This window comes from Ananas comosus, linkage group 9 (genome assembly GCF_001540865.1).
Source record: "Ananas comosus cultivar F153 linkage group 9, ASM154086v1, whole genome shotgun sequence".
NCBI lineage: Eukaryota > Viridiplantae > Streptophyta > Magnoliopsida > Poales > Bromeliaceae > Ananas > Ananas comosus.
In genome coordinates this window covers 11,338,060-11,354,996 of record NC_033629.1, presented here as the reverse complement: position 1 = coordinate 11,354,996, position 16,937 = coordinate 11,338,060, and the positions used below count along the sequence as shown (strand labels likewise).

Here is a 16,937-nt window from a genome sequence, read left to right as displayed (position 1 = left end):
GAATTATTAATTGGTAAACGTATAATTTTCATATAAATAGCATATCCGAATAATTGGCGAATCCGTTTTTAAGCCGTATTTTTCAACGAATTTAAAAATTGAGATACTAATTTTATTCGAATTATGCCTGTACCGAATTTTTGCCGAATTCGAATTAACTAGCTATGGATTAGATAAGAAAGTATATTCCACCTACGAGGTGATTTATCTTATTATAAAAAAAATATAGTTTGACGGCGGGATATGCTATCCATTTTAAATATTCATATTTCTTATCTATCAAATATTACAAATTTCTTAAGTAAATTAGAAAGATGTACTAAGTAATGTGTTCATTCATTCAAACAAGGCCTACTGTTTTTTAGATTTGATTGGTGTTACATCAATTTTTTGGATAATTGGTATCAAAGTCAATCTTAAGCTAACCCTCCCTATTTCAAGAGGTGTATAGGGTTCCATTCCTATACCCATCGGCATTCCGGTATGGTTCATCTGATCTCCATCATGCATATGAAAGAAAAATATTGAGACTATTTTCAATCTGTTTATTTTTAAAATTTGAATCTATCGTTTATATAGTTTTTGCATCTATAACTTCATTAAAAGAAGTAATTAGCATAAATTTTGAAGTCAAAGTATCATTGACTATTTAAATCAAAAAATTAAATGATCGGATTGCAAAATCAAAATTAAAATTTTGAAAGGTTAGGTAGCCGATTCAAAATGATTGATAGTTTAAGTACGTTTTATATATTTTTACCTAAATAGTAACTTGGTGGGTATCAAATCCTCTCATTGGCTTTTAGTTGTAGCTTTCTCCAGCACTTAGCCAACTATACCGTAAGACCCCAAATAGTTTTATATATAAGACATAGTAATAGAACTAAATATCTGAACCCGGTTATAGTATTATAGGCGGTAATTAGGCCTAAAAGATTAAGAGAGTTATGCGTGTTAGGACTAAAGTAGTTCTAGGATGAGTGATCCTTCTGAAAAGTTGAGTGTCATATATGCAGTTAAAGGTATTAGCATATCTATAGTCAGAATATATTTCTAAACTCATCTACTAATACATTTGAACAGAACATAACAAAAACCAAGGATCATTCAAACACAAATTTGACTAAATTCACCAAAAAGACAAAAAAAAACTTTTATTCCAGAGGCATGCAAGCTTTCCATGTATCAGCAACAACAGTAACACTCTTCACTGCAAACACACACACACAATCAAACTACATGTTGTGTCTATAGTGGGCACATGCAGAAAATTTAGGATCATCACTTAAGAGAATTCGCAATGTCGATCACGAATCGATACTTGACGTCGCTCTTAGTAAGCCTGTCGAGAGCCTCATTGATGTAGTCGATACCGATGAGCTCGATATCCGGGTACACTTTATTCGCTGCACAAAAGTCGATCATCTCTTGCCTTTCCTTGGTACCGCCGGTTACACTCCCTGCAAGCGATCTCGCGCCTACGAACAAAAGAAAAGGAAAATGTTAACTGTGATTTACATGTGCATGTAGTTTGAAGGATTGATGCAAAGGGAGAGTAAAAAAAAAGAAAAAGAAGTACCAAAATTGAGTGTTAGAGGACTGATTCGAATTTCGCTAGGAAAGCCCACCAAGACCATGACACCGTCGATCTTTAGGAGCGAAAGATATGGGTCGAACGGGTGGTCGCCAGAAGCAGTATCGATAATGAAGTCCAGGGACTTCGTCAGCGACTGCAACGAAAGCAAGTCGAGTGTTGCAATGACTACGAACACGAGATTCAACACGAAATTCGACAGGGCGGCAAATCTAAAGATAGAAAGTACCTGCATCTGCTGTTCATCTGATGATACCACAAATTTATCTGCTTTGAGAACTTTGATGGCTTCTTCGCGCTTGGACTCGCTCGTACTAATAACGGTTACATTCAATCCAAAGGCTTTTCCAAACTTCACAGCCATATGACCCAATCCACCGAGCCCGACCACGCCGAGAGATTTGCCAGGTTGGTTCATTTTATGGCGCATCATCGGCGCGTACACTGTAATCCCTGCGCATAGCAGTGGCGCCGCCTTCTCTAAGGGGTACCCATCAGGTATCTTGTCGACAAACCTGTCGACATAATAGTAAGCATGAAACTTGTGAACTTGTTAGCTTATTTTGTGCACTTTTCTGCGACAGAGATTGATCGATTTGTTCATGTGCAGTTACTTGCCTCTCGCGAACCACTATGTAGCTAGAATATCCGCCTTTAGTGATCGTACCATCGGAATCTAAGCGGTTGAAAGTCCCTGTTGGGAAGTTCACACAGTGAACCTCTCGGAAAACATTACAATACTCGCAATCTCTGCACGAGTCTACGTAGGTTCCAACTCCGACATGATCACCAACTTTGAAGCGTTTAACGTCGGAACCGACCGCTTGCACAACCCCTGCAATTTCATGCCTACAAACAAATCGCGCCAATCGCACCGTATAAGTAGCATATACGCATGCTGAGACAGATTCTTTAGTATTTGAATTCAACAAAACATACCCAGGAACCAACGGGTACTTCGAATCGCCGAGTTTATTTCTCGTCCAGATGACGTCGGCATAGCAAACGCCACAATATGTTATCTTTATCGAGACATCGTCGTTCCGAAGATCCCTGTAAAATTGTGGTTCATAGTTACCATTTTCAATCAGTTTTAAAAGGCCAAATCAACAGTAATCAAAATCATGTTAGCTTCGTGTAGGAATTAGTCTTAATGTTAGCATATTAGTACATGATTTTTCTAACAACGTGTTTATGACGCGAAGTTAAATTTACGCATTAGTTCACAAATATAACTATTTGATTAGCTCGAAATAACAGTTGTCATGACTACTTTGTCTAAGAAAGATTAATAAGAATTATTAATGAAGAGGAACCAAAACAACGGCGATCGACAAAGCAATTTTGAAAGGGTTAAAATGACTGATCATAAGCAGGGTAGGCAAAGGTAAATGAAGCAAAAGAATCAAGGTTTGTTAACTAGTGATTATAGAGATTTAGGAATATTTAATTTGTCCATAATTTTGTCTACAATGAGCTTAAGCTTGAATAAGTAAAAACTAGGGAAAACTTCAAATATCATTTCTGCAGTTTCAGACTTTCTCAGTTTAGTACTCTGTGGTTTAAAATGTATTACTTTCGTACCCTGTGATTTTATTTTTTATTTTATTATTCCCTCCACTAATTATTTTTCGTTAGATTAGTAATAAAATTAAAACTAAAGGATACTAAAGTAAATATTTGATAAATCTAGGTGTGGTATCTGAAATTTTTTGTATATGATGATTTAACAAAATGTTATCAGAGGGACTGACAAAAAGAGAAAAATAAAACCATAGAATACTAAATTGATACATTTAAGCCATAGAGTACTAAGTAAGAAAGTGTGAAACCACATGTTAAAGTCCACGAATCAAACTAAGTAACATTAGATTACTCATTTTGTGGGTCAAACTATTATGCTAAAAATGGTATTGTGTTTTTTTCAAATCAATTTCAAGTTAATGGGTCAAATTGCAACCGAAAGAAACTTAAGTGTTTTTCTTTATGATTTAACCCAAACAAATAAACATGTAATCTGTCGAATTTGTAAAAGAAATAATTATACCTTCGGTTGAATTTGTAGGGCGAGAGAGTTCCAGAAACATCTCTTGCAGCCCAACCGAGACAATTCCCCTCTCCACATTCACCAGCCATTGCCTCTTTTTTTTTTTCTTTTTTTTTTTCTCCCCTAAGTTCTATAAAAAGAAGTAGCAGTGTAAATTAATGAGAAATTTACCTACATAACCCTGCAAAATAGTCAAATTACATATTTTAAATTTGGATTAATTTCATTATAGGTCTTACTAATATAGTGAATTATAAATATATCCCTATAAAGTTCACCTTTCATATGTTGTCTATATTAAAGTTCTGATATTTTTAAATATGTTTTTGCCATTAGAATCCGTTAGAAAAAATTTATTAATCATAATTAGTTAATGAGGTGAATTGACCTTTTTACCTCTCTTTAATTAAAAGTTGAAAATTTTGAAATAACACATTTGTGATGACAAAAAGATCATTTCATTTATAAAATAAATAGTATTTTCAAGGTAACAAGCCAAAGAAATGTATTTGAAAATATTAAGATTTTTGAAGAAACAAAATATGAAAGTTGAATTTTATAGGAATATATTTGTAATTTACTATATTTATAATAATCTGTATAAAATTAACCCTTTAAATTTTATAAATTTATCACTCTCCCTGAAGTTCATTTCTTTTACCCTGCAACAATGACCATTTTACCATTAAATAAATACTTTTTACAATATTTTCTATTTTTAAAAAAAATTAGGTGGCGAAGAAAAATGAAAATACTGCAAAAAATTTTAAACTTTCATCACAGAATATATTCAAAGAATTTAAAAATACATATATATCCCCAAATTAAGCAAAAAAAAAAACTCACTGGTTAATACAGAGGAAGAAATAATGCACAAAAACAGTGAGAGAGAACAATAAAAGGGAAAGAACAATAGATTCAACTTACCAATACCCCCCTCTCTCTCTCTCTCTCTCTCTCTCTCTCTCTCTCTCTCTCTACTTTGCAAAATTGAGCTCGTAATTTGTGTGTGTGTGTGTGTGTGTGGTTTTGTAGTGTATTTATACGGAGGAGGAAAGCCTCATTAGAAAATTCCGCGTGGGAAATGAAGTGGCTCGGGTCACTGCTGACGTGATCAAGAAAAGGCTGACGGCATTGATGACGACAGCCATGTCACCTTGACTGGAATTCTTCTCATTAGGTTACGGAGTTCTTGTCAGTGATTTAATCAGTTTGCAGCAGTCCGTCGGGTCAATGCCACGTTTTATTATTATATACTGGGAAAGAGAAATGCTGCCGGCACATAGGGCTGTCAACCGCATGTTCATTCATTTATTAAACAAATCCAACATCAACTAATTCGTTAGAATATGGAAATACAAAATTTAGATCATATTCAATTTATTTATTAGCGGTCAAACACGAGCTAGTTCGCGAGTAACAAATTAAATTATCAGATCTGTTAAACATTTGTAACGAACAACTAGAATAGTATGAAGTGGTTGTTTACAAATCTGGCTAACGAACAACCATTTTTGGATGAATTTGGAAGTTCATGGATCATTAATGTTTTTCATGCTCCGGATTTAGACAACAACTTCGCAGTGATTTGAGCAAGAAGCTGGAGTTTTTGAACATCTGGCATACAGAAAATTTCTACGCACCAGCAAATCTAACCGTCCATCAGAATGTAGGAAAATCAATACAACATGGAAACAGCAAATCACTTACTTTGTATCTACACTTGTAATCATCCAAAATGTAGTGACCAGTTTTCGACGGAACAATCACACTTTCCCAATGCAAGGCTTACTATATCTTTGGGTCCAAACTCTTTTTTGTCAAAGTTCATTACATTCCCTGTCATGATTTATACATGCATAAATAGCTTAATTGCACTTAAATTACCAGCACATTCTTAAGTCACACCCTTAAAAGAAAATTTTAATTTTCTGTGCTTCTATTCGGTGCATTTAACACCAGATAGATACACTTGAGACTGTATGATGCTGCTCCCGATCGTAAAGCCCGGCATCACCATTAGCCCAACTTTCGGTCTCTGACCGCTTCCCTCGCCGAGTATAATGTCTTTCACAATGCTCTCCATGTAAACCTCTGAGAATTCGCTTCCCTTCCTCACTTGAAATACTTTAACTTTGGGATCGAAGGAGTAAGCGAGCTTGTGCAAAAGCCATATCGACTTTGCCAGTTTAAGAAAAGCTTGGTAGAAGGGTGTTCTCGGATGCCCTCCGCCCATCACATAGTTCCTCTGATCCATATTACCAAAAAACGAACTTTCCATTTTTGGATGCACGGCCAGCAAATACTTGCTCCTGCAGAATTTTCCAAAAATAGAATCTGGGTTTTGGCTCAAAACATCCAACGGGTCCATCGCCCGCACAGCAAGAAATTGATGGAAGAAACCCTCATTAGAAGAAACAGTACTAGCATTGCTTGCTAATTTGACAGTGAAACTCTCTTCTTGGAACCCACTAAACATTCTCTGGCAAATGTGAGCCTCGAACGCGTATTTCTTATGTGCCCGTTTGGCATAAGTAACCCCCGGCTCGATTGCCTTAGCAGCGGCATCAAGATCCCATGCCGCCGCTTTCATCATGTTAATTAATAACTTTGCAAAATCATGTATAGATTTATATGCAGTATCGGCTGCTGAGGTGAACAAATTTGGCGTCAGTTCGATCGAGAAGAAGTTCTCTTCTTCTTCTTCTTGTTGAGAGCCCTCCTCAGATAGCAAACCCCTCTGCTTCAGCTTCTTCTCGAGCTTCTGCTTCCTCTGGCTCGATTCTTGGATCTGCTGCTGTACCTGGGCGATCTCGGACTCTCTGTTCTGAATCTGTGACTGAAATTTTTTGACCATGACCTCGTAAGTTTTTAGCAAGTTCTGCTGCTCCTGGATTTCATCAAGGAGGCGTGAATCCCGAGGGGAAACCGAGATAGGCTTGTTAGGGTTTTTCTCGCGATACGAGTGCTTGAGTTCGGATAGGTGCATGAGCTCCTCGATCACGAGCTTATCAGCAGCTTGGATTTTGTCAGGGTCGTATGGAGTGTGGGCGTCCTGGAGCTGGATGTATGCGGCTTTCAGAGAGGAGATGTTGCCGAATATCTTGGAAATCAAAGCATCCACTGATGATGGGTCCTTGTTATTATTCTGATGATTGCCATTCTCTTCCATTATTGGTTGCGGATAGACCTTCTGATTGCTGCTGCTGTTGTTGTTGTTGTCGTGGTTTTGAGTGTCCTTAGGTCCTGTTCGTATCATAGCTTCCTTTTTCTGCAAAAAAAGCAGCTCTTCCAGCCTTCCTCTGACAAATCAATGTCTAAAACACTTTAAAAACTTTGATTACCAAAAAGGCAGATGACAAGCTGATTATCATATTAGTCTACAAAATAAATGCAAAGTTTAACAATAACATGCAATCATCTCACCACAGCGGAAGGAGCTAAGGTATTCTTGGCTGTTCTAGCTCTTCACATTAAGCAGGAATTTTAATTTAAAGATTCATTTGTTAATAGTCGTCAAATGACTAGAAAACAGCTAATTTCAGACTTAAGGGATTGCTTGAACCACAACAACACAAAGTTCTTTGCCTATATGAAGCTATTAACTCTTAATCAAGAAACTGAGACTTCATCATAAACAATTCATAGAATCGTATGATATTTCTTTCTGTTTCATTTATACTTTTGAGGTCAAGAGAGCCAAATACTTTCTCTCAAAAAAAAAGAGAGCCAAATACAAGAAACACTAGAACAACGAAAGCTCTTCTTATTCATTACATGAGCAAATTAAAAAGGCCCCATTCAAGTCAAGATTCAAATGAAACATAAGCCACTTTTTATAGTAAAAATCTTATTTGACAGCCCTACAAGTCTACAGTATATAACAACACTTTGCAAACCCAACTATACAATAGTGGAAACAAATATATGACTTATAAACATTGTCAAAGCATATTTATTGCTTAAAAAGATCCTCACTCAAAGATAACAAGAGAAGAAAGGAAAGTTATGTAACTGAGGGGGATCATTATTTTTTCCATTAAATTTTCCTGAAATAAAACACAAATTTCTAAATCCCACCTTCTGTGATAATTGCATTCATCAAAAGATTATGGACACTATATTCCCCAGGCTGTAGGAAAACCTACTTCCCATGAACTGCACCCCTCTTCATGACCACCTTAGCATGAAACAAGTGCTTAAAAACTGAAATAGCTCAACTATATCAAAATGGAGAATTATTAGAAGCACCACTCAACATACCTACTCCCACCTAATAACCTTTCCTCCCCTTATCAGCCTATACCTACAACAACCAATTTCACATGCTTTATGACAAAGCTGAATATCAATAATCTTCCCATAAGTGGAAATTCCTTGAAAATAACCATTCAACTAGTAACAATTTTCAACTTAGTATTGCACAATGACATAGGTAACTTTGAATCGAGGGGTCGATATTTAGGGCTTGATCTCTAAATCGAAAGATTTAGCAAGATAAAAGAGCAAATCTTAACCCCATACTTCAATATAAAGGTAGCTTTTTAACCCAAATATTTTATAAGTCGTCACTAAGTGCACATTCCACAGAATTTTAACGATTCAAGATTTACTAAGGTTCAACAAAAGTATTGCAAAAGGACACAGATCATTATTATTTGGGAGTTACATCAACTAGATTTGAGGGGTCAAGACTTAGGGTTTAATCTACACATCAACTAGTATGTGCAAATAAAAGCTCAAAACCAAACCCTATAGTTCAACATAAAGGTGCAATTTTTACCCAACACATTCAAGAAGAAACCAACAATTTAACCAGTAATAAGTCACAACCAACTATTGCAAAATGACTCAATTCATCCTGATATGGGAGCTGCAGTCACTAGATTTCAAAGATCAGGATTTAGGGTTTGATCTCCAAATCAGCAGGATTAGGCACATGAAAAGCCAAAAACCTAAACCCCGTAGTTCAAACACAAAAGACATTTTTACCCAAATATCAATAATCCTACGATAATTACACATTCCACAAAAATTAAATTAAAAAAAGAAAAATCAATTCAACTAATACCGAGTTTCACGAAACTACTGCACAACCCCGATTTGGGAGCTTCATCTACTAGATTTCAAGGATCAGGATTTAGGGTTTGATCTCCGAATCAACCGGGTTTAGTCGTGTAAAAAACCCAAAACCTAAACACCATTAGTGGTTCAACACGAAGATGACATTTTTACACAAAAAGGGAGATGAAAATTCACAGTATACAGCCAAAAATCGCACCATTGATGGTAACCGATGCATAAACGCAAAGATCAAGTGAAAGAATCTTACCAGTGAGATATGTGAGACTAGGGTTTCGGGAGATTAGACGTGGGAGGGGGTTACAGCGACGAGGGAGAGGGCATTGTTAGAGAGAGAGAGAGAGAGAGAGAGAGAGAGAAGAGGGGTTGGAGCTGCCCCTTTTCTCTGGACCTTTATCTTTTTCTTTTCCTTTTTTTTTTTTCCTTTTTTTAACTTTTTTTTGGTTTTTTGTTTTGATTTATTTTGATTAATCCCAAATAATACACCACAAGGAAAGGAATCTTTTCCTTGGCACGTGCAACGCACGTGACGCGATGACGCCCATTCCATAAGGTTCGAACTAGACCCAAGTCTGATCAGAGAAAGCCCGAGTCCGATCCAGGTCCGGNTTATAAAAAAAAAAAAAAAAAAAAAAAAAACTTGCTCTTCTGAGTTACTACTGCATATAAAGAACAGAAATTCAGATAAAAAGAGTGTAGAATAAGACTACCAAAATCAAGTGATTCTCAAACTAAATAATAGGATCAACCAATTTTTGCTTACTTTTTCACCCTCTGACGTTGTACAAATACACAGCAAGAACTATACTAAGAGTTAGTTTGATATTGAGGTTTATCTGACGCGGTTAAATAAAATGGAGTTAGAAAAAAACATATGAAAATATATTTCTGCATTCTTCAGTGGGACCGCAAAAAATATATCATAATCGACTCATCGCAATATTCGAAATGCAATATTACGTACGAAAACAAATAGAATATTTTTCTATCGTACTTTCTCACCGCAAGTAACGCAATCTCCCTACAATCTCAAATGAAGCTTAATTACAAGAGACACACATTATTATACATAGAGAGAATTAATAGAGGGGTTATTCTATGTGAATGCAAGATCCTGATAAACTAGATTCATCACACCTCTCAAGCAACCCTCTAGCTTTCATCAATCTCCCCACCCTCTCCGCATCTTCCAACCTCCCTGCATCTCTGTATATCTGCATCAGCAGCTCGAAGTTGTGCTCGTTGTCGGGCTCCAGCTCGAACAATCTCTCCGCCGCGCTCTCCCCGATCTCGACGTTGCCGCGCACCGAGCAAGCAAACAGCAGAGCCCCCCAAACGGTCGGCCCGCCGTCGAACGGCATTTGGTTGGATATAAGATTGTAAGCCTCTTCGACCAACCCCGCCCTCCCCAACATGTCGGCCACGCACCCGTAGTGCTCCATCCCCGGCTTTATGCCATATATCTCCTCCATTTCTGCGAACAATCTCCGGCCGTCCTCCACCAGGCCCAATTTAGCGCACGCCGAGAGCACGGAAACGAATGTGATGCGGTCGGGAATCAAACCCGAATCCACCATTCTTTGATAAAGGAGTAGCACACTACGGTCTCTGCGGTGCGCGGAGATTATAGAATTCCAGGTGACCAGATCCTTGCGCGGCATCGATTCAAAGATCAATCGGGCACGGCCTACATTGCCTTTTTCAGAGTACATTCCGATCAAAGAGTTTGCCACCGATAAATCATGCTCGAGCCCGTGCCGGATAGCCCATCCATGGATCTCAATTCCGAGCTTATTACGATATGCGGAAGAAGAAGATGAACTGAACCCAGATAGAATGGCGGAGATGGTAATGGAATCAGGCTCGAATCCGGCGTCGAGCATTCGTCTACAAATATCGAGCGCGTTGAGCAGAAGGCCGTGTCTTAGGTACCCGATCAGCATCGAATTCCACGAGACGAGGTCTCGGCGGGCGATCGCGTCGAACGCGCGGCGCGCGCGCTGTATGTCGCCGCACTTGGCGTACATGTCGACGAGCGCGTTGAGCACGAAGACGTCGGCGCCGAACCCCGCGCGCACGGCGCGCCGGTGCACGGCGAGGCCGAGGGGCAGGGACCCGACGCCGGCGCAGGCCTTGAGCGCGCGGGGGAAGGTGAAGCGGTCGGGGGCGACCGCGTCGTCGTCCTCCTCGTCCATCTGGAAGAAGAGGGCGAGGGCGTCCTCGAAGAGGCCGGAGTCGGCGTAGGCGGAGATGAGGGTGTTCCAGACGAAGGGGTTGGACCTGGCGCGGCGGGGCATTTGGTCGAACAGGTGGTGGGCGTCGTCGAGGAGGCCGAGGGCGCAGAGGAGGCGGAGGAGCTTGGCGGAGAGGGCGCGGCGGCGGCGGAGGAGGGCGGGGGGGAGGAGGCGGCGGAGGCGCGCGGCGAGGAGCGGGGAGGAGGCGGCGGGGAGGAGGAGGAGGGCGGAGTCGAGGAGGGAGGAGAGGAGGGAGGGGTCGGGGGGAGAGGAGGAGGAGGAGGATAAGGATTCGAGGTCGGAGAGGACGCGGTCGAACAGTTGGACGCGGGAGAGAGGGGGGGGCGCGGGGACGAGGAGAGGAGTCGGCGCCGACTTCGGGTAGGAGAAAGTGGAGGGCTTACGAAGTCGGCGCCGAGATCGGCCGTGAAGCGGGGTTTTGCCTCGCTTCGTGCGGCGGGGGATGGCGCACGTGGGGAGGGATGTGCGGGCGAAGCAGGCGCCGCGCATGGTTGATTTTTTTTTCGAAAATATTACAAAACTGCCACTGTCTCTGCGCTACTGAGAATTCAATTTAAGCAATAGGGTTAATTTCGTACCAGTCCATATAAATATAGTGAATAATACATATATCTTTATAAAATTTAATTTTTATTTATATATTATTCTTTTAAAAATTTTGATATTTTTAAATATATTCCAGCCGTTAGAATCTATTAGAAAAACTTAGTTAACCATAAGTTAAATACTTAACTTTGATTATATTATACTTTTATGGCTTTTGAAGGGATATATTTATGATGGCAAAATTGAAAATATAAACGATTCTCTAACTGTTCTCTAAAGGTAACAAATTAGAGGGATATATTTGAAAATATTAAAATTTTGTAGGAACAATATATGAAAGTTAAACTGGCCCCGTTTGGTTCGGGGGATAAGCGGGGATAACGAAAGTTATCCCCGCTATTCCGCCAAACGAGCTCAATTTTTATCGGGATATTTTATTCCGGTCAAAGCTTGCTATTCCCGGTTATCCCGGAATAGCAAGCTTTTTACTATTCCACCATTTTTGTGGAATAGTGCTATTCGTATCGTCAGGACTATATATATATATATATATATATATATATATATATGTTTAAATTAAAATTCAAAAGCAACTTTATGTTTATTTTTAAAATTAGCTAGACTTAGGTAACCCGCAAGAAAAAAGATAATAATGAATCCTAATTAAAATATGTCAAGGGACGTACGTTTATATCACTTACTGTTTAAATAAAGGTTTGCATAGCAAACCAAACCCCTATTCGTTTTTCACCCATAAGGTCCCTATCCATATTTAACTCCATATTCGTACCTAATCTAGTTAAAACGCAAACCTACTTTTAACCCAATAAGGACCCTTATTCTTTTTATTGCAAACAAATCCATTCTACCTTATTCTAAATTTCACCCATTAATATTTATTTTTAATTATTATAATAGTGAAAAAATAAATATAATCTTAAATTTAAAAATATAAAATATAAATATAAAATTTAAAATTTTAAAATTGAAAATTTAAAGTTTAAAATTTTAATTTTAAATTTTAAATTTTAGAGTTTAAAATTTAAGTTTTAAATTTAAAATTTAAAGATTGAAATTTAAATTCTAGTTTAAATTTAAACTTTTTTTTATTTAAGTTTAAATTTTAAAGTTTTTAAATTTTAAAATTTTAAATTTAAATTTTAAATTTTACACCTTAAATTTTAATATTTGAAATTAACACTCTAATGTTTAAAATTTAAAATTTATATTAAATAATATTATAAAATTTATAATTTAAATAAAATTATAAATTTATATTAAATAATATTTTAAATAATATTATAAATTTATTTTAAATAATATTATACATTTATATTTATTATACATAATTATATCATGTTAATTATTAAAATATTATTTTTATTACATAATATTATATATTATATAATATAAATATATTAAATCAAAATTAAATAAAATATTAAAATTAATTCAAACTTTAATTCGTACCTNTAGCATATAAAATAGTCGAATTTACATACGGTCAGGTTTGGATACGATTTTCAATTTTGATTTTCTTTTCAGGTGTGGTTTCGGATTTTGCAAAAACTGCCCGGAAGCCGATTTGCTGACATCCCAAACTTTAAATTTGCCAGCACAAATATGAATGTTGATTGAACGGTGAGACATAATAAATTTGGTTGAGAAGCTTGGTTGGATGTAATTATCAATACAATATAGATAGAGATTTATGCAATTGAAAATATTACGGTCATAATCATATACATCTCACTTGGCTAGATATCACAAAAAATGTTGCAAAAATGCATTTATGAAATTATATTATTTTATAAGGCGATTAAATTAGGTAAACTTACTTTTCATTTAAAATTGTTCACTTTAATTGTTGCAGTTGGAACTGTGATCAATTTGAATATTGTTCTAACTACTATAATTAAGCCTCTTCATGCAGTTCTAACTATAGAACTTGAAACCAACTGTCCCTAGAGCAAGTGACAAAGGGCTTGGTGATTGGTACCCGACATTCTAAGTTCGAATCCTAGTTGATTCATATTTCTAGCTAAGTTTATTTCTAAATAAAATAAATGAAGCGGGTAGCGTGCTATCTATTTCTCAAAAAAAAAACCTATAAAACTTGAATTCAAATGCATCAAACTAAATAACAAATTTGAATTTGCGACTGCAGTACTATTGTAACTGCACGCAACCCAGTAGCCCGGGTGAGAAATCAACTGCGAAACAACCTTAAATAGCGAAGAATCCTAACTTGAGAAAATAAAGCCAAAGATATCTCTAATTAGGCTGGGATTACTATACTCATAAATTTTTAACCGTTGATTGATGGGATTTGTGGTTAGAATGATGGTGGTCCCCACTTAGAATAATAGTGGTCCTCTATGGTTGAGTGGGTAATTGGTTGAATAGTATGATCTAACGGGTGCAAATGATTAATGGAATAAATCTAAGGGCCGAAAATTTATGAGTATAAGGAAGCTAATACTCATAAAAGTATAGTAGCCGAACTCCTCTAATTAAACCACTATCAAGTGAGACATATAAATACTTAAAGATTGTACTAGAAAGCATACGAAAGCTACATCTTTTATTTGCAACAAAATGATCTTCAATATTACAAAATCAAGTTTATAGTTTGCACCATACATTGTACTCTGAACATTAAACGATAATAACACTTGAGTGCATGAAATAATGTACTAAAGTTTCTCATTAAAGATAAAACAAAGGAAAGCACTCAAAAGTTGGATAACACCATAAATAAAGAATAACTCGCAAACTAATCGATATATATAGTATCGACAGTCTTACACCACGATGAACCACAAAAACATAAATAACAAGCTAAACGCGCCTGACATCCCAGTCCAAGTCGCTCGATATAGAGAATTGGCGCCGTTAGGACGAAGACCTGCAACAAAGTGAAATATTCAAGTGTTAGAATTACATAGGAAAAACTTCAAAAACCCCCCTTATGGTTTCGCACTTTCTCACTTTAGTATCCTGTGGTTTAAAGTGTATCAATTTGCCCCCTTGTGGTTTTGTTTTTATCTTTTCGGCATTTTTTCTGTTAATATTTCGTTAAATTATATATAAAAAAATTTTAGATACCCATCTAGATTTATGAAATATTTACTTTAGTACCCTTTAATTTTAACTTAGTCACTGGTTTAAGAAAAAAAAAATGATACTAAAAAGAGAAAAAAAAACCATAGGAGGGCAAATTGATACACTTTAAACCACATGGTACTAAAGTGAGAAACTGAGAAACCACAGGGGGCTTTTTGAAGTTTTCCCAATTACATGATAACTTGGAGAAATTCCTACTCACAAAAGAAGTTCCTAACAATTTATGCTCATCATGTGGACAAACCCATTATGCATTAGTAAGTTCATGCTATTTATCACATCATTGTGACCATGTTCAATTAACTAAGTAGTGTTTCAATATTCCACCCAAAGAGACTATATATATATATATATATATATATCAATGGTGTTGTTTGAGTTATTTGGACTTAGAGATGTAATTATAACTAGTTAATCTCTAAAGAGGGTGTTTGGCTTCTCAAAATATAGTGGAAAACTATTTTCCAGAAAAAAAAGGTTTTGAAAAACGAAAAGAAGACTTTTGCATTTAATCAGAAAATGTTTTAGTACTTATTATATAATATATATGGTGACATATATATAGAGTTGATCTAGGATACTTTTACAAGTATCATCCCCATGTTGCTATCACGTTTTTAGCCATTGGATCTACTTTTTTATTACAAATAGCTTTTGGATCAAACACTATTCCACCTACCACCACCTACCATCATCATCTCAACCTCACATCTCTCCATCTAAAGGCTAAAAACACACAAGTATCACTTGGGTGATACTTGTAAAAGTATTCTAGCCCTACTATATATATATATATATATATATATATATATATATATATATAGAGTTGAGCTGGAATACTATCGGTAGCAAACGTGCTCCGTTGCCACCCATTTGTTTTCGATGATGGAGCCTCCAAATCGACGATCGGCACCGTTGAAAATGATCTATACCACTTGAAATATCTAGAAATCAAATTTCATACTTTTCCGATATTGTTTTCTTATCCATTAAGTGGGCGTAAAAATGAAAGGCTGAAAATGAATATCCTCTAAAAAGTGATGATCGAAATTTTGTAATCATGATCGAGAGTACAGATCTTGTTCTAAATAGTTTAAAGAATTTTCTAACCAAAATTCAATTGATTTGGATAGCTTTACACCGTTAAACGAGAACACCCCTCATATCAACCATTAAAATTACTAATTTTGAAACCCTTTGATCATTAGGTAAATGATGTCAAAAAGATTTGAAATTTGATTTCTAGATACTTCAAGTGATATAGATCATGTTCAACGGTGCCGATCGTCGATTTGAAAGCTCCATCATCGAAAACAAATGGGTGGCAACGGAGCCCGTTTGCTATCGATAGCATTCCAGCTATATATATATATATATATATATATATATATATATATATATAAAGAATGACATAATGTCCGAGTTTGCTACAAAACTAGCTAAAATTTTGAACCCTTGCCGCTTTTGCTTGCATTTCATGCAGGCATGGAAATGTGAACGTGATTTAATTCGGTCCTTTGCCTTCAATAGAAAGAGCAAAATTGTCGGCGCACATTACATTCCTAACATATTAGAAAGTTTCTTGTTCATTTAGAATCAGAAAGGGCATATTCTTATTTATATCAATGCATAGGTTGGTGGATGGACACAAGTATACGACGGTCTCTCATTCGTGACGGTACGGGGGCGCTGGGCACGAAGTTCCTCTGCATCGACCAAAGCAGGCTCTCATTCTACTCAAAGCATTCTTATCGGGGAGCCCGATGCCCGCACCGCCCCTGATCGACAATTCCTAAACATTCGTGCAAATTCGTCATCTCATCGCGCGCGATAAAATAAAGCTGAAACTATGTTCAGCTGGGGTGAATAAATGCTTGGTTCTTCTCTTGCGTGTCTACGATCGTCGAATAAGATATGTAATGATGCTAAGTGTGTAAGATTTGAGTGTATTGCTTGTCCCACGAAGCGCGATGAATGCGAAAAAAACTGCATTATGTTGTATGTATGTCTTTATTGATATGAGATTGTTTACTTGTTATTAGTATATAATGCAGAGGCATTGAATTGAATGAAACTGCCAGTTTTGGTTCTTTTTGGTGTTTGAAAAGAATCAAAATTGCTGAAGGTGAGAATATTGATCTCTATTAAAAACGAAATCACAAAGTATTAAATTGATGCATTTTAAACCACATGGTACTAAAGTGAGAAAGTGCGAAATCATAGAGTATTAAATTGATACACTTTAAACTATAGAGTATTAAAGTGTAAAAATACGAAACTATATTGA

At 36.6% G+C, this 16,937-nt stretch overlaps 4 protein-coding genes across 6 annotated transcripts in view; all 4 read right to left on the bottom strand.

The window, feature by feature from the left end:
• On the bottom strand, positions 1,125-4,605 carry LOC109715017 (probable cinnamyl alcohol dehydrogenase 1). Its single transcript, XM_020239797.1, has 7 exons — positions 4,569-4,605; positions 3,642-3,771; positions 2,534-2,647; positions 2,213-2,443; positions 1,824-2,109; positions 1,580-1,730; positions 1,125-1,478 (listed from the first exon to the last, which is right to left on the bottom strand). The coding sequence occupies exons 2-7, from the start codon at positions 3,728-3,730 to the stop codon at positions 1,282-1,284; spliced, it is 1,068 nt and encodes a 355-aa protein (XP_020095386.1). The 5' UTR covers positions 3,731-3,771; positions 4,569-4,605; the 3' UTR covers positions 1,125-1,281.
• LOC109715015 (IRK-interacting protein-like) lies at positions 5,383-9,120 on the bottom strand. Of its 3 annotated transcripts, none has more exons than XM_020239794.1 (2): positions 8,974-9,120; positions 5,383-6,958 (listed from the first exon to the last, which is right to left on the bottom strand). In XM_020239794.1, the coding sequence occupies exon 2, from the start codon at positions 6,898-6,900 to the stop codon at positions 5,581-5,583; it is 1,320 nt and encodes a 439-aa protein (XP_020095383.1). In that variant the 5' UTR covers positions 6,901-6,958; positions 8,974-9,120; the 3' UTR covers positions 5,383-5,580. The 3 variants fall into 3 exon arrangements, with proteins under 3 accessions (XP_020095383.1, XP_020095384.1, XP_020095382.1); XM_020239795.1 differs by having other exon boundaries at positions 5,383-6,912; XM_020239793.1 differs by having other exon boundaries at positions 5,383-6,943; positions 8,974-9,119.
• On the bottom strand, positions 9,680-11,520 carry LOC109715014 (pentatricopeptide repeat-containing protein At4g25270, chloroplastic). The gene has a single exon (XM_020239792.1). The coding sequence runs from the start codon at positions 11,465-11,467 to the stop codon at positions 9,815-9,817; it is 1,653 nt and encodes a 550-aa protein (XP_020095381.1). The 5' UTR covers positions 11,468-11,520; the 3' UTR covers positions 9,680-9,814.
• Positions 14,092-16,937, bottom strand: part of LOC109714936 (lipid transfer-like protein VAS) — an 8,173-nt gene continuing 5,327 nt past the window's right edge. The window contains exon 3 of the mRNA XM_020239691.1: positions 14,092-14,432. Coding sequence (XP_020095280.1) covers positions 14,329-14,432 — 104 coding nt within the window. The 3' untranslated portion in view covers positions 14,092-14,328. The remainder of the gene's footprint in view (positions 14,433-16,937) is intronic.